Consider the following 23,309-nt stretch of genomic DNA (forward strand, 5'->3'; position numbering starts at 1 on the left):
GCGTGATCGATGGTGAGCGTGATTGATGGCGAGCGTGATTGATGGCGAGCGTGATTGATGGTGAGCGTGATTGATGGCGAGCGTGATTGATGGCGAGCGTGATCGATGGTGAGCGTGATCGATGGTGAGTGTGATTGAGGGTCAGCGTGATTGATGGCGAGCGTGATTGATGGCGAGCGTGATCGATGGCGAGCGTGATTGATGGCGAGCGTGATTGATGGTGAGCGTGATTGAGGGTCAGCGTGATTGATGGCGAGCGTGATCGATGGTGAGCGTGATCGATGGTGAGCGTGATTGATGGTGAGTGTGAAACGGTTTGGTGTACACGGTCCCTCAGGTAATTACACAATTACAAGGCAGCAACAAATTGATCTTTTATACATCTTTTGTAAAATATTAAAGAAGAATATTTTTTGCTGGAAACCATTCCATAATTAAATACCCTTAAATTTTTGAACCGATTTCTTGCTTTGCAGGCTTCAATCCTTCTGTCTGAAGAATCTACTATGATTTGTGCTAACCCATATCTTGAAATGTTTTTCTTGTTGTTCTGTAAAGTCTTTTTTTCTCGCATCAGTCATGATGACATATAAAGTTCACCTGTACCTGTTTACAGAAGTTCCTCACACAGACTTCAGAAGAAAGATGTATTTCAGGCAGATCTTTAGAAGATTGATCCGGTTGTGGGAGGAGTCATGTCAGATCAGGTGTGTTTGTTGAAACTGCAGGTGAAGGGCATTATGGGACCTGTGCTGAAGGCTTGTTAGATAAACTCTTGGATTAGATTTAGAGATGATTATGACGATGTTTTCAAATGCCTGTAGTGGATTAGAGCAGAATGGCACATCGCATGAACACACACAGACCAGTGTTCGAAGACCAGCATGCCTCACCCAGTATCGATAATCATGTTGGTCTTCAACTTGAGCATCACCATCGTGGAGTGGACGTTTCTCCTGTACGAACTCATGAGGATAAAATCAGGAGATCCAAATGAAGTGCATCCAGAATAGAGGAGATCCACAGCAGTGCAGTAGCATGAGGAGTTTAGTGTTAGATCACGTATGAAGGTAAGAGCTGTGTTTGAGTTACAGTGTTTATATACGTGTGTGACGTGTGGTGTGTGTGACAGATGTGAAGTGTGTGAAGTGTGTGAAGTGTAGGGGTGGGGGGAAATATCGATTTTTAGATGCATCCCGGTGCGGATGTGGACGGTTCTGAATCGATTCGCAAATGTCCAGAATCCATTTAATTTTTTTATTTTTTTTTACGATTTATATTTAGAATAACGCAATATTGCCGGAACGCGAAAGACGGAACTCTGAATCATTTTCGTCATTCAACAGAAATGTAAAAAATGTGGATTAATTCAAATATAGATCTAATGAAACAAGCTGTTATTTATTTTAATATTTAATTTCCACTTTACAAGGCTCAGCGGAGCAGCAATGCGGCGCATGGGCAACTCGAAGCTGATGCTTCACTTCATTGAGATCAATGGCCTGTTTTCATTGTATTGACCAGAGCTGACGCCATTCATTAGAAATAGCCTAACCTTAAATGTTAAAAGGATGATTAAAAAATGGTCACGGCAACCTTTTCACAAATATGACTTGATATGAGGGACAGATATTTTGTTTGCATCCACTTTCCGATCTGCTGCGTGAGATCACGTGAGCCGCTTCGTCTGGCACGATAATCTTAATAACATTGTGTGGTGTGTGTGACGTGTGTGTGACAGATGTGTAGTGTGTGGTGTGTGTGACGTGTGTGTGACAGATGTGTAGTGTGTGGTGTGTGTGACGTGTGTGTGACAGATGTGTAGTGTGTGGTGTGTGTGACGTGTGTGTGACAGATGTGAAGTGTGTGGTGTGTGTGACGTGTGTGTGACAGATGTGTAGTGTGTGGTGTGTGTGACGTGTGTGTGACAGATGTGTAGTGTGTGGTGTGTGTGACGTGTGTGTGACAGATGTGTAGTGTGTGGTGTGTGTGACGTTTGAACACCACACACAGATGTTAACATGTGACAGATGTGAAGTGTGTGACGTGTTAGGGTTATTCTTCCCATTACTCTCTCTCTCTCTCTCTCTCTCGGGTGGGTTAGATGGGAACCTCTAGTGATTTTTTCTCATAATCTTGGGAATGTTGTGTCCGCTGGATTCAGGATTTGATTAAAACAGGCTTAATCTGCGGCTCCTGTAATCCAGCAGAGATTGTTATAGCCTTTATTTCTCTGTGCTGTCCCGTACGTCTCTGTCTCGTTCTCGTCTTCCGCGCGGCAGGTTTGTTGTTTAGCAGGATCGAGTGTTGGGAGAGTGAAGCGATGGTCATGGCCTCGTTCCTCTCATCTCACACTCGCCGTTCTCTTCAGTCTGACGACTCGTTTAGTCCGGGTCGTTCTCTTCAGTCTGACGACTCGTTTAGTCCGGGTCGTTCTCTTCAGTCTGACGACTCGTTTAGTCCGGGTCGTTCTCTTCAGTCTGACGACTCGTTTAGTCCGGGTCGTTCTCTTCAGTCCGACGACTCGTTTAGTCCGGGTCGTTCTCTTCAGTCCGACGACTCGTCTCTGTTCCTGGACTTCCGGCCTCCAGCTCGCGACTCCTTCTCTCTCCCGCCTCATGTGTTGTACGTCACCGCCGGCCTGCTTCTGGTGCTGCTCGCCACATACGCCATCGTGGGTCACCTGATCGACGACCTGCTGCACGACCTGGCAGGTACCCTGTGACATGATGCCATCCTTCTTATGATGTAACCAGTACATCAGGATTTACGGGACGTGTTCCCGGTTCCGGCTGATCTAATATTGACTTAAATAATTGGATGTGTTATGTGCATGCTAGGTCAAAGAGATGTGTTTTAGTCTAGATTTGAACAATGTTAGTGTAACGTCACCAGCTGGGGTGCCCTTGAGAGCCACAAGAGGGCACTCCTCATCAGACTATTGTCATTCCCTCACAAACTACATTTCCCATAACTCACTGCCCGTACTCATCATGCCATGATTGCATCCACCTGTGTCTCATTACCTTGTAAGTCTGAGCCCATTTTAACCCTGCGAAGTCTTGTGTGTTGTCTCAGTGCCTTTCCGAGTGTGTTTGTACCCTGTTTGTCCTCTTGATTTTCGGCCTGTTCCCTCGGTTTTCTCTCTTGCTTCAGCCCTAATCTGTTATTGTTTAGGTTGTTTGTTTGTGTACGACCCTTGCCTGTTATTTGGATTATGTCTTTGGTTTACCCTGTTCAATAAATACTGCATTTAGATCCTCAAGAGCAGTTTGTGACCGTTAGGAAGATTGTTCCAGAGTTTTGGTGCTAAATAGGAAAAGGATCTCCCGCCTGCAGTCGATTTCGATATTCTAGGTATAATCAACCGGCCGGAGTTTCGAGATCGCAGTAGACGTGAAGGACTATAATGCGTTAAGAGCTCGCTCAAGTACTGTGGAGATAAACCATTCAGTGCTTTATAAGTAATCAGCACGATGTCAGAGCCCGTCTAACGGAGAGCCTTGGCACTTCCTATTAGCCCGTTGTGGATCATCTTGGTTGCAGTTCATTATAATTCCACTAGAGGTGATCACGGGCGCTAAAGTCTATGGGGCTAAACGGCTAAATGCGTCTCTTTCACCTGCTTGTCGTTAAATTAACAAAGATTTTATTGTTGATTCTGCAAGTTCAATATAGATTATAGGCCAAAAGTGGAATGAACGAGTACTTATGTGCTTTTGATGTCTTACAGGTTAGGCTCTCTTTTTTTCTGACAAGCATCAGTGTATCCGGCTGCTAGTGTGATGCAATCTCTTTTTTCACCTAATAGATGTTGAAATTGTGTTTTGTTGTTTAATTGTATGAAATTATGGCAAAGTTTCTAATTTTGTGTAAATAGTCCCTCTGATGTCCTCATAGTTGGGCAGCTGGAGAGGAAGTGTTGCTCGGCCTCCACTTCTCCCTGCTCACAGTACGGGCAGACGCGTCTCTCTCTGGGCCACACACACACACACACACACACACACACACATGAACTGGTTTTCTCTCTCTCTCCTCAGACTGTGTCTTCGGCCCTAAAGCTGAAGCTGATGAGAGCGGCAGTGAAGAAGAGGAGAAGGTCGAGATGGAGGACGAGCGAGGCGGTCCACTGCCGGGATTCAGCAGCACAGAACACCTTCAGCATCACTACATCACATCCCTATGAGTCTCCACTGTGTGTGTGTGTGTGTGTGTGTGTGTGTCTGCTTCACATCCCTATGAGTCTCCACTGTGTGTGTGTGTGTGTGTGTGTGTGTGTCTGCTTCACATCCCTATGAGTCTCCACTGTGTGTGTGTGTGTGTGTGTGTCTGCTTCACATCCCTATGAGTCTCTACAGTGTGTGTGTGTGTGTGTGTCTGCTTCACATCCCTATGAGTCTCTACAGTGTGTGTGTGTGTGTGTGTCTGCTTCACATCCCTATGAGTCTCCACAGTGTGTGTGTGTGTGTGTCTGCTTCACATCCCTATGAGTCTCTACAGTGTGTGTGTGTGTGTGTGTGTGTGTGTGTGTGTCTGCTTCACATCCCTATGAGTCTCCACAGTGTGTGTGTCTGCTGTCGTTACTCTGGTTTAACGGTTTCCACCTGTTTATAAGAGACCAGATGCTGTTTCTGCTGCTGTAGAGATCAAGTCTTTATGTATGAACAGAGGGTGTGTGGTCCTGTGATGTCATCTATGTAAATGAGATATAGAATTAAAGCCTGTCCTCGTTAAGAACCAATAGTTTGTGTCTGATTCATCTTCATAAACTCTAGATTATTCTAATGCCTGACTGGGTCAAAACAAACATGAGTCTCGTTCAGCTTTTATTCATTTCTACAGGACAGAATTATTATGTGTAAATGTTGTAGTCTAACTGTGTGAACGCTGTGAGGCGCTATTGCGTCACCATCTGTAATAGATACACACACACACACACACCAGTAAAGCCAGTTCAGTTCAACCACATGCGGTTTCCTGTCATCATCACTACATGACATGGTGTCAGAAGTTATTAAAATGATAAATGATGGATGAGCTGAAGCCGGGAGCTCTGTGCTGAACGGGAGATGTCGGATCCAGAGATTTGAACTGTATCGCGAGGAAGAAGAGTACGAGTAAGATTTCTCTCAGAGAAATCGGAAAAAATAAACTTTAGCACTTTTCTTCACGTGGCAGGAGACAATGCGATCAAGGTATTCAAAACGTTTACATTTAATGATGATGTTGAGGACTTCGAGACATTAAAACAAATACTGCGAACCGATAAAACCTCATATAGGATATTCAGTTTGTTCTTTATTAGAGCACAGAGTGGACTGATGCTTTGACGTCGGCTACTTAAAGAATAAAACGGAGGATATACACACATTACAGCTAGACTAAAAACACATCTCTTTGGCCATACACATGACACACTACAGACTTCAATGCTAGGCTGCATACTTTAGATCAGCCGGAACCGGGAACACGTCCTACAACACCTGATGTACTCGTTGCACCATAAGAAGAATGGCGTCTACGCTAATATTAGTCTCTCTGTTTATTCCGAGGTTTTCCGCAGTCCGTTTCCAGATCTGATGAAAGATAGTGATGTGCCGTTCATGAACGAATCGTTAATTTTGAACGAATCTTTAATATGACTCGTGACTACCAAGTTGTCTCAGAGTGATTCATTTTGTGTTGACCGCGCATGGGTTCTGAATCTGTACTGGAAATAGAAATGATTAGTTCATCTCTCTCGATTCTTCGGGTTCGGACGGGTCCAAATCTTTCCTTCTTCCTGTCAGTCCCATACAGGGTCGGCGCTAATGGTGGGGCCCATAGACTATCCTGTCTGTACCGGAAAGTGAAATGATGAGTTGAACTTAAGACCCAACTAATAAATTAACATTTCGGTTTCTTATCATCTGACTTTGGCTGCATTACCCTGTAGTTTATTTTTACTTATATTTTTCTAATATAATGAACATTTTCGTAAGTAGGCTATTTGATGTTTTAGGCTATTTAACATGACAATTTTTATCATCTTCTGCTGAAATTAACAAAATGAATGAATTATCCCGACAACGTTTTATCTGCAGTTTAAATGAGGGTGACTTGACCTGATTGTGAATTTGGAGAACTAACCGAGTCACTGATAAGGGACCGAAGTGTTTGTGGTATTACAAATGACCAGATCAGATGCAGGTTCGGGAACCCGATTTATCCCTGCGCAGGTCATCAATAAAATCAATACATTACAGCAAATGTTTCATCCTCTGTGGCCACCGAACACATTATGGTGTCCCTCAAGGCTCAATTCTAAGTCCTATATGGTTTTCTTTGTACATGTGTCCTTTGGGTTCTATTGGTCGTTGCTTTTGACATTTCCTATCATATGGAGATGACACAAAGATTTATCTAGCTCTCAAAGTCAGGAACGAGCAATACCTCAAATTCTTGTTGGAAAGTTTGGCTGTCTAAAAACTTTTTTCAACTTAATGAAAAAAAGTCTGAAATTATAATATTTGGTCCACCAAAATTCAAAGAGGAGAGAGCCAGTACTCTTGCTTTCATTAGAAATGATAGTGTAGAAATCTTGGTGTAATAATTGGATTAAAACGCTTCTGACTGGCACTGAAAACCAGGACCACAGTACTCCAGTATTATCCTCTCTTCAGCTGCCGGGATCGAATCGACAGGAGCGATTATTAGATTATATTAATGTTTTTTAAAGCACTGCATAACAAATTACATTGCTAAGGATCTTACATCTCAGGTAGGACATTAAGATCATCGAACCAACTTTTGCTGGCTGTCCCTTATTGAAAGGGTGACCGAGTTTTTCCAGTTGTGGAACAGTCTTCTTCTTCATAAATGTCTTTATATAACTGTGAAGCACTTTGGGCAATGTTGCTATGAAATGAGCTTTATAAAGAAATAAAAGTTGAAGTTGAAGCTTTACAACAGCAGGAAAACACTGCCGAGAGAATCAAATCTGACATCAGTGACCGATTTACACGTTATATCTGTCATTAATAAAGTCAGCTTCTGTGTCTGTGTCAGGACATGCTCTCAGCTCACGATTAACCATAAGCAGTCGCTAATCCGTGTCAAAGCTGGATAATATCTGCTGATAAAGCCTTTGACCTTGACAGTCTCAGCCAATCACAGCACAGCACAAGCGCGTTCATCGACTCGTCGTCTTCATGATTCACTCATTACTGAAGACCTAGAGGAGAGACACAGTCCGAGCTTCATCCAGGCCTGGGCACACACTCGTCCGGTGAGTATCAGCTCCACATTTTCACAGCGCTCCTGTGTTTGACGTGTCTACAGGGAAAAAACTCTATAAATAGATGTTAAAAAAGTAAGTCTTTTGAGCTTATTGAATATGTGTGCTGTGAAACCATCAAGATATATCATGACTTGTAAGAAATGCTCTGTGAAATCCAGCGTTTAATGTTGTTTATGTGTCTGTGGTGTTTTTAACACACACCGTGTGTAAGTTGAGCTGAGTATTTCCTCCTTAAAACTGCAGTGAACCAAAGACAGTCTCAAAAACACGCTGTGAAGTCGCTGGTGTTTCTGACGTCACAAACCACCTCGTAACCAATCAGATCCACGTGTGATCGTCCACCAGTGGATCTCTGGGTGAGTGAGTGGAGGCGGGGCTCATCTGCATATTCATAGAACCATGCATACTAAATGAGGCGAGGGTGTCGAGTTACATTCAAGATATTTTAATACATGAAGAATTTTAACTTTTTTTTTTAAGGGATCCAATCATTGTCCACAGGGGGACTTACACTGAGATGTGCTGATGAAGTTTTCTCCACTCGAGGGTGATGTCGGTCCCGAGCGAGACGGCTCTACTGCCCCCCGCAGGCCAGGAGGAGGTTTTCTTCAAGACTTACATCCCACCCGCTCGAGACGCCATTCATCTGCCCATTCACATCTTCTACATCATCCTCGCTTCCATCGTGATAGTGACGACGCTCTACGCCATCATCGGACACCTCATGAAGGACCTGCTGCACGACCTGGCGGGTGCGCGTTCACATCTGTACTTCTGATGCCATTACTGACAGGCTTTTATTATCTCGTCTAGATGTGAATATACTGTAGTGTACATGCTGTAAGAATAGCCCAAAGATCTGATCTGATGAAGCCAGTGACTAGTTCAGAAGTGTAGTTTACAGTTATTAACAACGCTAACTAAATGGCTAGATTAAATATAGCGTAGCTTCATCAGAAGTGCTGAGATGAGACGTACAGTCAGTAGAATAAACTGCAGTTTCTTTCTCATTGATTGTGAAATTTACAAGCAAATTCCAAGAGAAAATTGTTTTAGCGAATTTCCAGTGATTGCCTTGGCAGTAAATTACAAAGACTCGTTGACGCTGCTGAGTGAGTGTTCCCTGTAATTTCTGTAATCAATATTTTTACCCTCTTATAGAAATGGGAGCAAAAACTATATCTGTTGTGGTTTCCGTTCGCCACTATACAAGTTTATGAAGAGAAACCCTATCCATCTCCTGGCCGGGGTCAGAGGTCAGCTGTCCCGGCTCCTGGCCAGGGTCAGAGGTCAGCTTATCCCGGCTCCTGGTCAGGGGTCAGCTGTCCCGGCTCCTGGCCGAGGTCAGAGGTCAGGTGTCCTGGCTCCTGTCTGGGGTCAGAGGTCAGCTGTCCTGGCTCCTGTCCAGGGTCAGAGGTCAGCTGTCCTGGCTCCTGTCTGGGGTCAGAGGTTAGCTGTCCTGGCTCCTGTCCAGGGTCAGAGGTCAGCTGTCCTGGCTCCTGGCCAGGGTCAGAGGTCAGTTTATCCCGGCTCCTGGTCAGAGGTCAGCTGTCCCGGCTCCTGGCCGAGGTCAGAGGTCAGCTGTCCTGGCTCCTGGCCAGGGTCAGAGGTCAGTTTATCCCGGCTCCTGGTCAGGGGTCAGCTGTCCCGGCTCCTGGCCGAGGTCAGAGGTCAGGTGTCCTGGCTTCTGTCCAGGGTCAGAGGTCAGGTGTCCTGGCTCCTGGCCAGGGTCAGAGGTCAGTTTATCCCGGCTCCTGGTCAAAGGGCAGCTGTCCCGGCTCCTGGCCGAGGTCAGAGGTCAGCTGTCCTGGCTCCTGGCCAGGGTCAGAGGTCAGTTTATCCCGGCTCCTGGTCAGGGGTCAGCTGTCCCGGCTCCTGGCCGAGGTCAGAGGTCAGGTGTCCTGGCTTCTGTCCAGGGTCAGAGGTCAGGTGTCCTGGCTCCTGTCCAGGGTCAGAGGTCAGCTGTCCTGGCTCCTGTCTGGGGTCAGAGGTCAGCTGTCTCGGTTTGTCTCCTCAGATTGCCTGTTCGGGCCTCAGCCGGAGGAGGAGGAGATCAACCTGTGCGAGAACAAAGACAAGTTCATGGTGGACTGGTGTCCGGAGAGCAGCCCGGAGCTGGAGGAGATGGCCCGCGCCGAGGAGATCCGAGTGCTGATGGAGGGAGGCCGCTTCACCCCGGCCGTCTGGGTCATCTCTGACGGCACCGAGCCCAGAGCGCCCCGGACCGGCCCGCGGGTCGCCTTCGGGAAGAACGTGTAGAGTCCGATACAGCGGAGATGCTCACAGGATGTGCTCACGGGTCCTGCTCAGGAACGATCACGCCCCCGCTGGTCTCCGCTGGTACTGCGCCTTCCCAGGATCCTCTGCAACAGTGGTTTTCATGGATCCTGGTTCTGGAGACCAAGTCTAAAAGTCTAAAACAAGAAGATCCCCAGACAGCAACACAGTGTCGGCCCAGATCTGGCACGCGTTGAATCCACATCGGATCTGGGCCAACACTGGCTACGTTTACAGGGAACCAAATCATCCGTTAATAATGTATTGACGGCTCAATCGCACTGAAAAGCCTTCATGTAAAACACCTTGATCGCCCCGGTTGAGCTCGGGCCCAATGAGATTTCGATCAGATTGTTCATTCCTCTTCTAATCCCAGAGAACATATGAACACTTGATCGGACTGAAAGACTGCGCATGATGTAGGAAACTCTGTGTATTCGTGCAAGTCAAGTCTCATTTATTTGTAAAGCCCTTTCAACTAGAACGTAGACCAAAGGACTGTACATCTCAAAACAAATAAAAACGTACAAAAGGTAAAAAGAGAGAACAAGAAAGACACAATGCATAATAACAAAGTCAAGAGTTAAAACAGACAGAATACAAATAGGTTTTCACACGACTCTTAAAACCATCAACTGATGCTGCAGTTCTAATGTGAGGGGGAAGAGCATACCGTAGTGTAGGGCCGGCGACTCGAAAGGCTCCATCACCTTTAGTTTTAAGACGAGTCCTTGGACAATTAAAAGACCTTTGAGGTCTACTGGAGTTCATAAGCACCAGGTCCTTGATATATTCCGGGGCCAACCCATGAACCGCTTTATAAACAAATAACAAAATCTTATACTCTATCCGATATTTCACAGGGAGCCAATGAAGCTGCCTGTGCAGTGAGCGCATGTCAAACAATTTGAAGCTTGTGACTATAAACACACACACAACCCCATCACATGTTCAGCGTTCATGATAACACTACATTCAGATTCATCAAACCCTAACCCCGATTGGATTCAGTCCGACTGAGAGTAAAGCTGTGCCACTGTGCTGCTGTCTGGGTCGCTTCTCTGATGATTAAAACAATAAAAAAATATATACATTTGATTCAGATCTTTTATTCAAATCAGTTTGTTTAAAAGATCGTGTAACAGTTTGACTCCACATGCAAAATCAAGAAAAAGTCACAGTGAGCTTTGATTTAGTGAAGTTTAAGAGTGACTCTGGATTCGAGCATCACGTCGAGACCGGCATCGGCACTGCAGAACCGGATTAAAAATGAGCCCAATTTGTGTGGAATTTGCAGTGACGAAACCAAACAGAATACAGGAACGTGCTTGAATCGAATTTAAGGAAGGATAATCGAAACAGAGTGAAATTCATCGAGATTCAGTTGTGTGCCCATACATTCATCTTTTCAAATGTCAATAAACATATGAAGTGTTTCCAAAAACATGACACGATATTCAGTGATTTAAGTAATGACTGATGCCTGAAAAATCAGCATGCCGTTTATATATTTCATTATAGGCTATTTAATAAATAAACTTTCAATTAATGTGTGAATTGACTTAATATGAAGCTATATAATCAAATCAGAATTTTAATGTGTTGAATTTAGTAAACTCCTCTTCCTGTCATTCCAATTCAACTTCCTGTGTGATCATGTGACCAGTTCGATCAAATTCACTCTAATTAATCAAAGGGTTAACAGTTAGAATCTGTGAGCATAAGCATCATGTTTTTGTTTGTTTGTTTCAATTGTAGAACAGCATAATTGTTTTAAGAACAGGCAGACTCTCCGCACATTAGACTATCATTGATTATGCTTGTAGAAAACCTCGATAAATATTAGAGAAACTTACAAGCCTGAAACGGCAATTTCTGCGCAGTTTTTCCACCGACCAGAAATCACTGTTTGTGGTTAAAAATCCAATCGGCGACGGCGAGTAGCCTAAATATAAAGGGTCTTAATCGCGCTGATCAGTGCACAGTTGCGCAAGCGCACTACAGCTGATGTTCTGAAGCCTTCTCTCGGCTCCGGTTCGGCTGATGAGGGTCAAATGTAACCAGATTCATTCGGGCTTGTGCATGTAGGACAGACACACAGAACCGAGCGGGCGCGCGCAGCATCTCGTGCACGCGCACAAAATGCCGAACGAGCATCACCTTTGTCGTCGGTTCTGTCCTGAGGAATAACGGGAATAACGACACACCGACAGATGGAGGAATGATCGGTACCGGCCCGGGGTTTGACGATGAGCTGGACTGACGGCGCGGAGAGCGCGTGCAGGTGAGAATGCGCGTGAACACATTGATCCGCAGTGATTCTTTATATCGCACGGGCCTTTATTCTCTATATCAGCGCAGTTTCTGTGACATTAGGACTGATATTCAGATTCAAAAGCTTCATCCATCAGTGGCTGCAGATGAAACCGCGATGTGTCCGCATTATGGGAGCCTTGTGTCCTCTGTAGTGGACAGATATATTCCAGTGAGTGACTGGTGTCGTGTCTCAGTTATGAGATTCAGGGCTTTTCAGAGAAAATCTTCGGAAGTTTCATAATGACAACTCCTCCTCTCCTTTAAAAATCTGACATTCATTTAGTGATTAAATGTAACACACTGGAAATATGATAATGTTTCTATCATTTAAATTTCTATCATTTAAATTGTTTTGTCATAAATAAACACCTAAGGAAATCTTTATAGGGTTTCGAAACAAGACATCGATATCTTACACACATCCACTGTAGAGGACACGTGTTTAGCAGGCATCAGGGCAGGGGACAACAGTGATAGGGAAATAATTATATTTCATTGTTCCTCTAGGAAATAGGCCTATTAGATATTATCATGTAAATCTTGTCAATTACTTTTCCCATTATTACGCTTCTTTTTTCATTACATAGAAATACATTAATATGCTAATTAGATACAATGTGGATATATTGTATAAACCCGATTATGGCCATTTTACACACATATTGCTATATCAAATCATTCTGTTATACCTTTCATAACATCGTTTTCATAACATATACAAAGCTTGGTATATAAAATCCTATAATCATAATAATAATAAAATTAAAAATATTCGCCCCCCAAATTATTTTCCAGTGCATTTTTTACCTTTATGAATAACTTTATAAAATAATAATGTTTTAAATTAAAAATGTTCAATAGAGTTAGGGTGTATGCATAGTATGCATGGTGGTAAAAACAAAGTTATATTTTTAAACATGAAGCTAAAACTGCCAGTAGGTGGCGGCAATCCTTGTCTTAAAGGGAGAGTTTACCCAAAAATGAAAATTAGCCCATGATTATAATTAACCCATGAAGAATTTTACTTTGTAATGTGTTATTTATGATGGATGGATGCACTTTTATGATGGATAGATGCACTTTTAATGGACTTTTTAATATAACTCTGATTGTATTTGTCTGAAAGAAGAATGTCATACACCTAGGATGGGTTGAGACTGAGAGTTAATCATGGGCTAATTTTCATTTTTGGGTAAACTATCCCTTTAATAAGCTGTAATATATAAGCTGCATCATTCAGTAACAGAGCTGTGTTTATGAAGAATCATTGACTGATTGACTCATGATTCCTTCAGATTTGTTCACGAAACGGATGTTTGCTGTAGTTCTGTTGTGGCTTTCGTTGGAACTATTATTTCGTTGCAGAATAAAGTAAAATACTGACAGTGTTTAAAACGCACGTTCTAGTTGACCTGTTGTATAATAATCGATGTCACGGATATTTGGGAACAATTGCATTCCTGCTCATTATCAACATTAAATAGCAACGACTCACACGAGGTCTGTTTTAGTATCAAAGAAAGTTTGAGTGTTCAATCCACTCCAGTAATGCTGATCTTTTACATCATTGTACATCAGCTCTGTCATACACACACACGGCGTGTGTTCACTGCGAACGATGAGGCCGTTTTAATTCATAAAACATGCTCTGGTTTAATGTTATTTAAAGGCATGTTGGATTAAATGATCGGCTAGACTCATTCTGTTCTCGTACTACTTTCTGGAAACATGTGTTTCATGTGTTCATTAGCAGATTCGCAGATCGCTCAGTGACGCAGTCGTTTTAGTGTCGTGGGTGAATTGAAAATATACTTTTCAATTAAAATAGGCCAAAAATCTAAAGTGCAGATTTGATGCAAGGCATAGATGCTGTTTTATATTAAATGTCATCTGACCTTCATCCTAACAGGAGAGGGTGTACGAAGATGATGATAAATATGTATTCATCTCTCACACAACACAGAACAGCCTGTGTGTGTCATGATATAGTGAATATTGGGATATTTCACACACACAATATTGTTCAGGTCAAATTAAAGCGGGTTAGTCATATCTGTGTGAATGAACTCATGATTTATGGATGATGTTCTGCTTTCCTCAGGGATTTCATTGTGGATGGAGAGGGAAATGTGTGCAGAGCTACTGGTTACATGACGACGGGTAAAACACACACACACACACACACACACACACACACGTCAGACAGTGAATATATACATCTATTGTGTAAATGACAATGGTTTGTGTGTTTGTAGATTGTCTGAGTGAAGACACCGACAAAGTTCCTCTTCAAACACACACTCTGAAAGAGTTTGAACAGGTGAGATGTGTGTGTGTGTGTGTGTGTGTGTGTGTGTGTGTGTGCAGGAGTTCAGCTAACCTCATCCGTGAAACTGTGTGTCCGTCTGTCGTGTAGAAGTGCGGTTACAGCGACACTGAGAATGAGTTCATCCGCTGAAATAAACACACTTCCAGTCAGTTCACCTTCATATACACATGTGAATCACACACACACACACACACACACACACACACACATGACTGCAGTCTGGGATCTGGTTGGCTCGACTGTGGCCGTCAGGGATTCTTGGGATTTCTGCCTGAGTAAAAACAGCTCGTCGCTCTGGAGTGTGTCCTAAAGCTCATCATGGGCTCTCAGCGCCGCGGCTCCGGGCCCTCGCTCTCCGTGTGTGTGTGTGTGTGTGTGTGTGTGTGTGTGAAGATGGCTGTGTCCTTATGATCAGTCATGTAGTTGAGGATCTTTTATTTCTTTTTGTGCTTTTGTAGTTGTTCTTAGTTGTGATGTGTGTGAGTGTTGGTAGAAGGGCTGTGTGATGCTCTACACACACACACACACACACACACACACACCGGACATGTCTAACACATACCGAACTCTCTCACAGCACCTCAACGACCTGAAGAAGGAGAACTTCAGCCTCAAGCTCCGCATCTACTTCCTGGAGGAGAGGATCCAGCAGAAGTTCGAGGACGGCGGCGATGACGTCTACCGGACGGTGAGAGCAGATCGTGATGATGTCATTCTGAATATATTAGCATAAACACCTTCAATAATACATTAAAGGTTCTGTACTGGTATCAGTGGTTCCATGAAGAACATTAAACATCTTTTCCACTGAGAGTTATTAATAGAGTGCTCTCCAGATTATTAAAATGTTCTTCATACTAAGAAAAAGTGATAGTTTATAGAGTTTATAGCTCCATTCTACTGTAAAAAAAAATCTATTTAAAAAAACGTAATTTGACCCTTCATGTCGCCGCCGCCGCAGGAAAACGTACATTCGTTGATCCTGTTCGTCTCTGTGGTCTAAATCTGCCGTCGCTAAACGGATATCAGACCGAGATGAGAATTATGGGATATAGTTTGGGAACATCAGCGCTTCAGATCAGTCACTGAAATGAAATGAAATGAAATGAGTCCTTTGGGCTTTGGTGTGAATCCGGCTATCGTAAAAATGATAATAATAACTATAACTTACAAAGAAAAATAATATCTGTCAAAAATAAAAATAATACAACAGTTTATTGTTAAGTTGACAAATATACTGTATATATATATATGTATATTATTGAGCTGTGTAGAAAACATCCTAACGTGCTGTGAGATATGGAGATATACATGATGAGACATAAATGATTAGTGTTAGTGTGTGTGTGTGTGTTGTGAAAGCGTTCCAGCGCCGCTCGCGGATCACACACACACACACCCGTCGGTTCTGCTGAATCTCGCTTGCGGATCACACACACACACACACACACACCCGTCGGTTCTGCTGAATCTCGCTTTAGTTGATCAGATTTAAGACCGTCACTAAAACACCACATCTCTAACTTTCTTAAAAGTGTCTCGTAAAGGGTCGAATCACGAGGAACCAGTTTAAACACCATGTTTCAGCTCAACACACTTGTGCTAGTGTGTGTGTTTCAGCAGATAACACACTTGTGCTATATGTGTGTGTGTGTGTGTTTCAGCAGGTAAACAGTCGACAGCTGTTCACTTCAGTTGTGGTTCAGTTTCAGCTCTGCATTCCAGTCACTAAAAATAACCTGAGAGACGCCTGAGCCGCCTGTTAAACGACACGACTGATTAATCACACACACACACACACACACACACTCTATGTAGAATATGAAGGCTAATGTGTGTACGTTTCTGCTGACCCTCGACATAAAGAACTGTCATCATTCCTAATACACACACACACACACACACATTCACAGATGTTTGTTTGATTGCAGAACATCGAGCTGAAGGTGGAGGTCGAGAGTCTGAAACAGGAACTGCAGGAAAAACAGCAACTGCTGGATAAAGCTCTGTACGTACATCTCTCCTCCACACACACACACACACACACACACACACACACCCGACGGGGTTAATAGCTGGTTATCTGATCTTTTGTGCCTCGTTCCCGTTTAAAAGGAGCACACAGATGAACACACACACACACACACGGTGGCCATTCTGAGCCACAGCAGAAATATAACTGTGTGTGTGTGTGTGTGTGTTGTAGTGCTGGTAGATGTTTGACTCTCACATGAACTCCAGCCAGAACCGCACCACACTCGATCCATCAGCAGATGTTCAGAATTACAGCCATTATCCCCGCGCTCTACGGAGATCCACATCACTGACCGACACTTATAATGATGGAGTCACGGGTGAAGGGTTAGATAGACGTGTACACACACACACACACACACACACTCCCCAACAGACAGACACATGGGAACAGGTGGAACCAGTGAAAATCACGTTTGCTGAAATCATGTGACTTTGCCAGTTTGATACACGTTCCAAACCTCAGATTCGAAACAAAAGATTCATAAATGTTAGAAACAGTGTTTGGAAAGCGCACTTCACTATGCAGAACAGGAAAGTTCACACAGGACTAGAGGAACACAGGCTTGGCCCATGACAGAAACACAGCGATACTGACAGACTGGGAAGAGAGGAGCCGCAGCAATGGAGAATATGAGGAGAATAATCAACATTCAAGCAGGAGAACATGATCTAGGAGAGCCTGAACACACACCAAGACTGTGTAAAAGGGAATAATAGCTTCTCTTTAAAACTATCACCCATGTGTTGATATTTGACAGAACAACAGCAGAGAGTCTGACCAATCACAATGAAGCAGAGCTGCAGAGACACTGTGAAGAGAGACAACAGGAGATCGATCACATGCAGCAAGTGCTGGAGAGCAAGATACAGATACTGCAGGAGGTACAACACACACACACACACACACACACACACACACACACATGATGGTGATGATGATGTGATGGTGATGATGATGGTGGTGATGATGATGGTGATGATGATGATGGTGATGTGATGTGATGATGATGATGATGATGGTGATGATGATGATGATGATGATGATGATGATGATGATGGTGATGATGATGATGATGATGGTGGTGATGATGATGGTGATGATGATGATGGTGATGTGATGTGATGATGATGATGATGATGGTGATGATGGTGATGTGATGATGATGATGATGATGATGATGATGGTGATGATGATGATGATGATGGTGGTGATGATGATGGTGATGATGATGATGGTGATGTGATGTGATGATGATGATGATGATGGTGATGTGATGTGATGTGATGATGATGGTGATGATGATGATGATGATGGTGATGTTATAACTGTTTCCTTCACCTCACAAAAGAATTAGTCATAAATCTGTTTTTATAGGGTGGGTTTTTTCACTAGCTATATGTTATTTAAGGTAGACAGGAAAGGCTTTTTATCAATCTATGACATGCAAAACAATATTAAACAAATACTTTTCATTCATTGTATTTTTCTTTTATCTTTTGTAACCCTCTTATGGACACACAAAACTTCTTACAGGTTCTTTTTACTCAATAACCAGTTACATATAAATGAAAGTATTATCTGTTTTTGAATAACGATAATGACTAAGGAGAGATGCCAAAGATAATCACGTTGAAAGTTCATTGATCACTTTCTCAAAGTCAATGTCCAGGAAATCTCAGAACAAAGAATACAAATTCCACATCTTCCCAGTGTCCATCTTATTGTTGCTTCCAAATCACATAGATGATGTAAAACAGCTTCATAATCCACAACTGTGCAGGTATAATCCAATTCCAGGATCAACAGGGGTAAGACATATAACTTTCCCAACTCACTTCATGTAGTTTCAAACATACTCAGTCAGGCATAAGCAACAGAAGGACAAAAAAACCACCAGAACGTGAAGTCCTTCTACAAAACAAAATCATTAAATTAGGCAAATAAATTCATATACATCCACCAGTCAACATAAGAAAAAGAAAACACTGCTTACTTCCAATTGAGCATAAAACATTTAGTTTCCCAATCAGGACCATTGATCATTTGAATTCATAAGACATGCTTACTCCTCCATTATCCATCTCCTTCTTCTACTCTCTCCACCTGCTTTATGTCTGATGGTATTAGCCCTTGGTGCCCCCTGAAGGTGTGTAGTACAATTACAACCAAAAAAAAACATGTACACAGTTTTGACTGTTACATATGCACCCCCTCACGTTAAGCCTAGACATATCCGTGGCAAGGTTTTAGATTTTGCACATGATAAGTATCTATCCTTTCAGGGTCATTAAGCAAAGAAACAGAGTAATTAACGGGGCCTAGCCGTTTAACTATTCTGGCTGGTCCCTTCCACCTACCAGACAACTTAGCCATGAAACCCTCCTCTGCTCTGGACAACGGGTGAGCACGTACCCAAACTACATCTCCAACTTGATACTGGTTTTGTTTGCGATGCAGATTGTAATATCTCTGCTGTTTGTTTTGTGCTTTTTCTACATTTTCTTTTACCAGACGGAGGAGTTGATGATGTCTGTCCAGCACTGGATAGATAGGACTTGTTGGATCAGGTATCTTGTGCAATTGAATTGCTCTTTCTACTGGACCTTTTAAGTTTCGACCTAAGGCAATCTGTGATGGGGAATATCCAGTACTTTCCTGCCAAGCAGTATTTATAGCAAATCGGAATTCAGGCAACCAAAGATCCCAGTGTCGATGCTGTTCTTCAACATAAGATGCCATCATTGTCTTCAAAGTCCGGTTGATGCGTTCAGTGAGGTTGGTTTGTGGATGGTAGGCAGTTGTGAGCTTTTGGACAACTCCCCATTGCTTGCATGCTTGGCTAAGTAAATTTGAAGTAAACTGAGCCCCTCTGTCAGAGACGAGATAGGCAGGAGTACCCCATCTTGTAAAAATCTCCTCTATCAGGATCTGGGCAATTCGTGGTGCCTTAGCCTGCCTCAATGGAAACAACTCTACCCATTTAGAGCAATAATCAACTACGACCAAAAGGTGTTCATTCTGCCTAACACTCTTTGGGAATGGTCCCATGAGGTCGACTCCAATCATGTAACCTGGTTCGACAATGGGTGTAGATTGGAGGTAACCAGATAATTTTCTCAAGGATGGTTTATATTGTTGGCAAGTGATACATTCTTTGCAATGTTTCCATACGTCAGATCTTATGCTTGGCCAATATACCATGTCTAGTAGTCTAAGTAGTGTTTTTAGTCTACCCAAATGTCCGCTCAAAGGACTGTCATGAGCATAATGCAAAAATTCTTTACGCAAATCTGAGGGAATAACGAGTTGTAGTTTCTGACCAATTTGTCTGTCTGGTATGCTCCGGAACAAAAGACCATTTTCAATCATGTAATGTACACGAGAAATGTCTTGGGCTGTTTGTGATTTTACCTTTAAGACTAGCTCTTGAATCTCTGGGTCTTTTTGCTGTACTGCCGAGATATTAGATATGTCCACTGGTAAGTTGGTGGGTAGGTTGCTAGATTTTGAACCCCGTACCACTGCAATAATGTCTGAAGATGGTTGTTCTGGTGACCTGGATAACACATCCGGCACTACGTTACAATGACCTTTACGATATTTGACCGTAAAGTCATAACCCTGCAACCGTATTGTCCAACGAGTCAATCTCGATGAAGGCTTAGGATGCTGAAATATCCAAGTGAGTGCAGTGTGATCGGTAATGACCTCAAATGTCCTCCCTTCTAGATAAGGTCTCCATTTTTCCACTGCCCAGATGACTGCTAAACACTCCTTTTCAGATACAGAATACGACTTTTCTGCTCCTCTGAGAAGCCGGGATGCATATGAAATAACTCTTTCACCATCCTCCATTTCTTGGGTAAGTACAGCACCCAGTCCTATCTCACTTGCATCCGTTTGAACCCGAAATGGTTTATTAAAGTCCGGCGGCAAGAGAACTGGTGTTTGAGTCAGGTCCTGTTTTATAGTGTCGAAAGCTCTTTGGCATTCTTCTTCCCACATCCAGGTGGATTTCTTTTGCTTGAGGGCATGTAAAGGTGCTGCTTTTGTTGAGAAATGTGGAATGAAACGATGATACCACCCAGCCAAACCTAAAAATCGCTGTACCTCTTTGAGAGACTGTGGCGTGGGAAAATTATTGACGGCTGAGACTTTGTTGTGATCCGTCTTGACTCCCTCTGCTGAAATTATGTGACCAGGTAAGTGATGTTGCGTTGCATAAAGTGACACTTTCCTAGATTAAGTGTAAGTCCAGCATTGTGTAAACACTGAAATACCTGAGTGAGGTCATTGATGTGTTCCTCTTCATTTTTGGAGTACACGACTACATCATCTATATATACCAGACAACACTTTCCTTTGAGTGATCTCAACACTGTCTCCATAAGTCTCTGAAATGAGGCTGCTGAGTTTTTGAGGCCAAAAGGTAAACGCAAGAATTCAAATAAGCCTGCTGATGTCACAAAAGCTGTTTTTTGAACGCTATCCTCTTCCATCTCAAGTTGCCAATAGCCACTTCTGAGATCCAGTGTACTGAAGATAGTAGCACCATGGAAAGACTCCAATATTTCCTGGATTTGTGGCATGGGGTACGCATCAAGATGTGTTTTGGCATTTAAGCCTCTATAATCAATGCACAACCTACTACCTCCTTCCTTTTTTGGTACCACCACAACAGGAGATGCCCACGGTGAAACAGATGGTTGTATGATATTTTTACTCAACAGATCCTGAACTTCATCATCAACAAATTTCTGTTTATCCACAGAAAGTCTATATGCCCTTTTTCTGACTGGCAGTTCATCAGTGGTTATAATCCGATGTTTGACCACGCTCGAATGTCCAATCACTTTTGTGCATACAGAAGGCCAGTCCGTCAACAGATGTTCCAATTTTTCCTTGTATATCGTTGTGGTCTCTGCTTTACCTTTTAGTCTTTGTATAGATTCAACCACTGTGTCATCAATGGGCAGTGTGGGTATGGCTAAGTAAAAATAAACTGACGAAGAAGAATCCTGCGTTACAAAGGGGAAAAACTGGTTTGCTTCTTGGCTGCTTGGAGACTGTAGACTATATTGGGCTTTATTGAAATCCAGCACAATACCAGAATGCAACAAGAAATCCATTCCTAAAATGACCGGCACTGTTAAATCTCTGTCTTTCAATATAAACAGTGTCAAGTCAAATTTTTGACCCTGTATTTTGCACTGCCATGTCACCTTTCCAGTAGCTGCTTGCTTTTGCCCATTGGCCAACATAAATGTTTGGCCCTTGCTCGGCTGACTTGGTTCACCATGATTCAGTTGTTTCCAGACTGATTCTTGAATTAAAGACAATGAACTACCTGTGTCCACCATGGCTGAGAAAAACCTATCCCTTAGGATTATAGGTATATTGACTGTCTTAGTCACAGTTGGATGTGGCTTTTCGACGGACTGCACCACTCTATTGCTTGCTGGCATATTTCTTTTTTGCTCTGCAGAATTTACTTGACTCCAATATTTCTTTGCTTCATCAAAATCACGTTCAATTTGTGTTCCAATTCTAACCAGTTCGCCAACCTTTGTCACAGTACCTCTCAACAAACTAGCCAGACGGGGATTGCAGTTACGTAATATGGCCAGTACAATGTCTTTCTCTGACATAGTATCCCTCCATCTCAAACAAAGAGCACGATAATGAAAGGCAAAATCTCTTATGCTCTCCTTGGGACCTTGCTTTCTCTCCACAAGCCGTCTTGACGCTACATCTTCATAATCTTCACTGAGAAAAGACTGTAGAAAGATATCCTTGAATTTCCTCCAACTATTTACTTTCCTTCTTTCGGCTTGCCACCAGTCTTTAGCCGTTTCCTTAAGCACTGTATTAAGAGAGGCCAATATTTCCTGATCACTCAGTGGTCTAACTGCAAAGTACTCCTCACAACGTTCAATGAACAGAATAGGATCCACATCTTGCTTATTACTGAAACAGGGAAAGTCTAATTTGACCGGTGGATTGTAGGGCATTAACATAGATTTCTCTTGACTTGTTAAAGATCCTTGATGAATTTAATAGGTGTGATTTTGTCCATAATCATGAGCCCCACACCCAATTTTAGATGTTGCAGGCGTTGTTATTGGAATTTGTGATTTGAACTTGGCTTCAAGCTGCGCATCCCTTCTTTTCAGACAATCTATCATTGACTGACCGAGTTCCTTTACCGACATTTCTCCAACTTTCTTTATTCTCTCGCATTCACGTTCCATTTGATACAACAAACGATCTTCCATCCCTTTACATTTGTTCTGAAATTCCATCTTATTGTTGCTTCCAAATCACATAGATGATGTAAAACAGCTTCATAATCCACAACTGTGCAGGTATAATCCAATTCCAGGATCAACAGGGGTAAGACATATAACTTTCCCAACTCACTTCATGTAGTTTCAAACATACTCAGTCAGGCATAAGCAACAGAAGGACAAAAAAACCACCAGAACGTGAAGTCCTTCTACAAAACAAAATCATTAAATTAGGCAAATAAATTCATATACATCCACCAGTCAACATAAGAAAAAGAAAACACTGCTTACTTCCAATTGAGCATAAAACATTTAGTTTCCCAATCAGGACCATTGATCATTTGAATTCATAAGACATGCTTACTCCTCCATTATCCATCTCCTTCTTCTACTCTCTCCACCTGCTTTATGTCTGATGGTATTAGCCCTTGGTGCCCCCTGAAGGTGTGTAGTACAATTACAACCAAAAAAAACATGTACACAGTTTTGACTGTTACAATGTGATGTGATGTGATGTGATGTGATGATGATGGTGATGATGGTGATGTGATGTGATGATGATGATGGTGATGTGATGATGATGATGATGATGATGATGATGGTGATTATGTGATGATGATGGTGATGATGATGATGTGATGATGATGATGGTGATGTGATGGTATGATGATGATGATAATGGTGATGATGGTGATGGTGTGATGATGATGGTGATGGTGATGATGGTGATGATGATGGTGATGGTGATGATGGTGATGATGATGGTGATGTGATGATGATGGT

General features: G+C 42.8%; 2 protein-coding genes across 6 annotated transcripts in view; both read left to right on the forward strand.

The window, feature by feature from the left end:
• Positions 1–265: 265 nt before the first annotated feature.
• LOC120491193 (uncharacterized) lies at positions 266–11,171 on the forward strand. 2 transcript variants are annotated; one of them, XM_089131671.1, is made up of 5 exons: positions 266–1,070; positions 4,041–7,267; positions 7,523–7,635; positions 7,760–8,031; positions 9,297–11,171. In XM_089131671.1, exons 4-5 carry the CDS (start codon positions 7,830–7,832, stop codon positions 9,536–9,538), a joined length of 444 nt encoding a protein of 147 aa, XP_088987797.1. In that variant the 5' UTR covers positions 266–1,070; positions 4,041–7,267; positions 7,523–7,635; positions 7,760–7,829; the 3' UTR covers positions 9,539–11,171. The 2 variants fall into 2 exon arrangements, with proteins under 2 accessions (XP_088987797.1, XP_039544795.1); XM_039688861.2 differs by lacking the exons at positions 266–1,070; positions 4,041–7,267; positions 7,523–7,635 and having other exon boundaries at positions 7,747–8,031.
• Positions 11,172–11,522: 351 nt separating this feature from the next.
• The window catches only part of LOC120491190 (myomegalin), a 67,193-nt gene continuing 55,406 nt past the window's right edge, over positions 11,523–23,309 (forward strand). Inside the window, exons 1-6 of one of the 4 annotated variants that reach the window (XM_089131665.1) lie at positions 11,523–11,840; positions 13,974–14,032; positions 14,128–14,192; positions 14,779–14,889; positions 16,133–16,209; positions 16,997–17,120. In XM_089131665.1, coding sequence (XP_088987791.1) covers positions 11,806–11,840; positions 13,974–14,032; positions 14,128–14,192; positions 14,779–14,889; positions 16,133–16,209; positions 16,997–17,120 — 471 coding nt within the window. In that variant the 5' untranslated portion in view covers positions 11,523–11,805. Of the gene's footprint in view, positions 11,841–13,973; positions 14,033–14,126; positions 14,193–14,691; positions 14,890–16,132; positions 16,210–16,996; positions 17,121–23,309 lie in introns of those variants that run through there. The other 3 variants (XM_089131668.1, XM_089131666.1, XM_089131667.1) reach the window with 3 other exon arrangements.

Source organism: Pimephales promelas, chromosome 5, assembly GCF_988280905.1.
Source record: "Pimephales promelas chromosome 5, fPimPro1.hap1.1, whole genome shotgun sequence".
Classification (NCBI taxonomy): domain Eukaryota; kingdom Metazoa; phylum Chordata; class Actinopteri; order Cypriniformes; family Leuciscidae; genus Pimephales; species Pimephales promelas.

What these genes read in the sequence shown, in the direction of transcription:
- LOC120491193 (XM_089131671.1), top strand. Translation starts at nt 7,830, where the DNA reads ATGTCGGTCCCGAGCGAGACGGCTCTACTGCCCCCCGCAGGCCAGGAG. An exon ending in CCTGCTGCACGACCTGGCGG is followed by an intron (nt 8,032 to 9,296) that starts GTGCGCGTTCAC and finishes TTGTCTCCTCAG; the next exon opens with ATTGCCTGTTCGGGCCTCAG.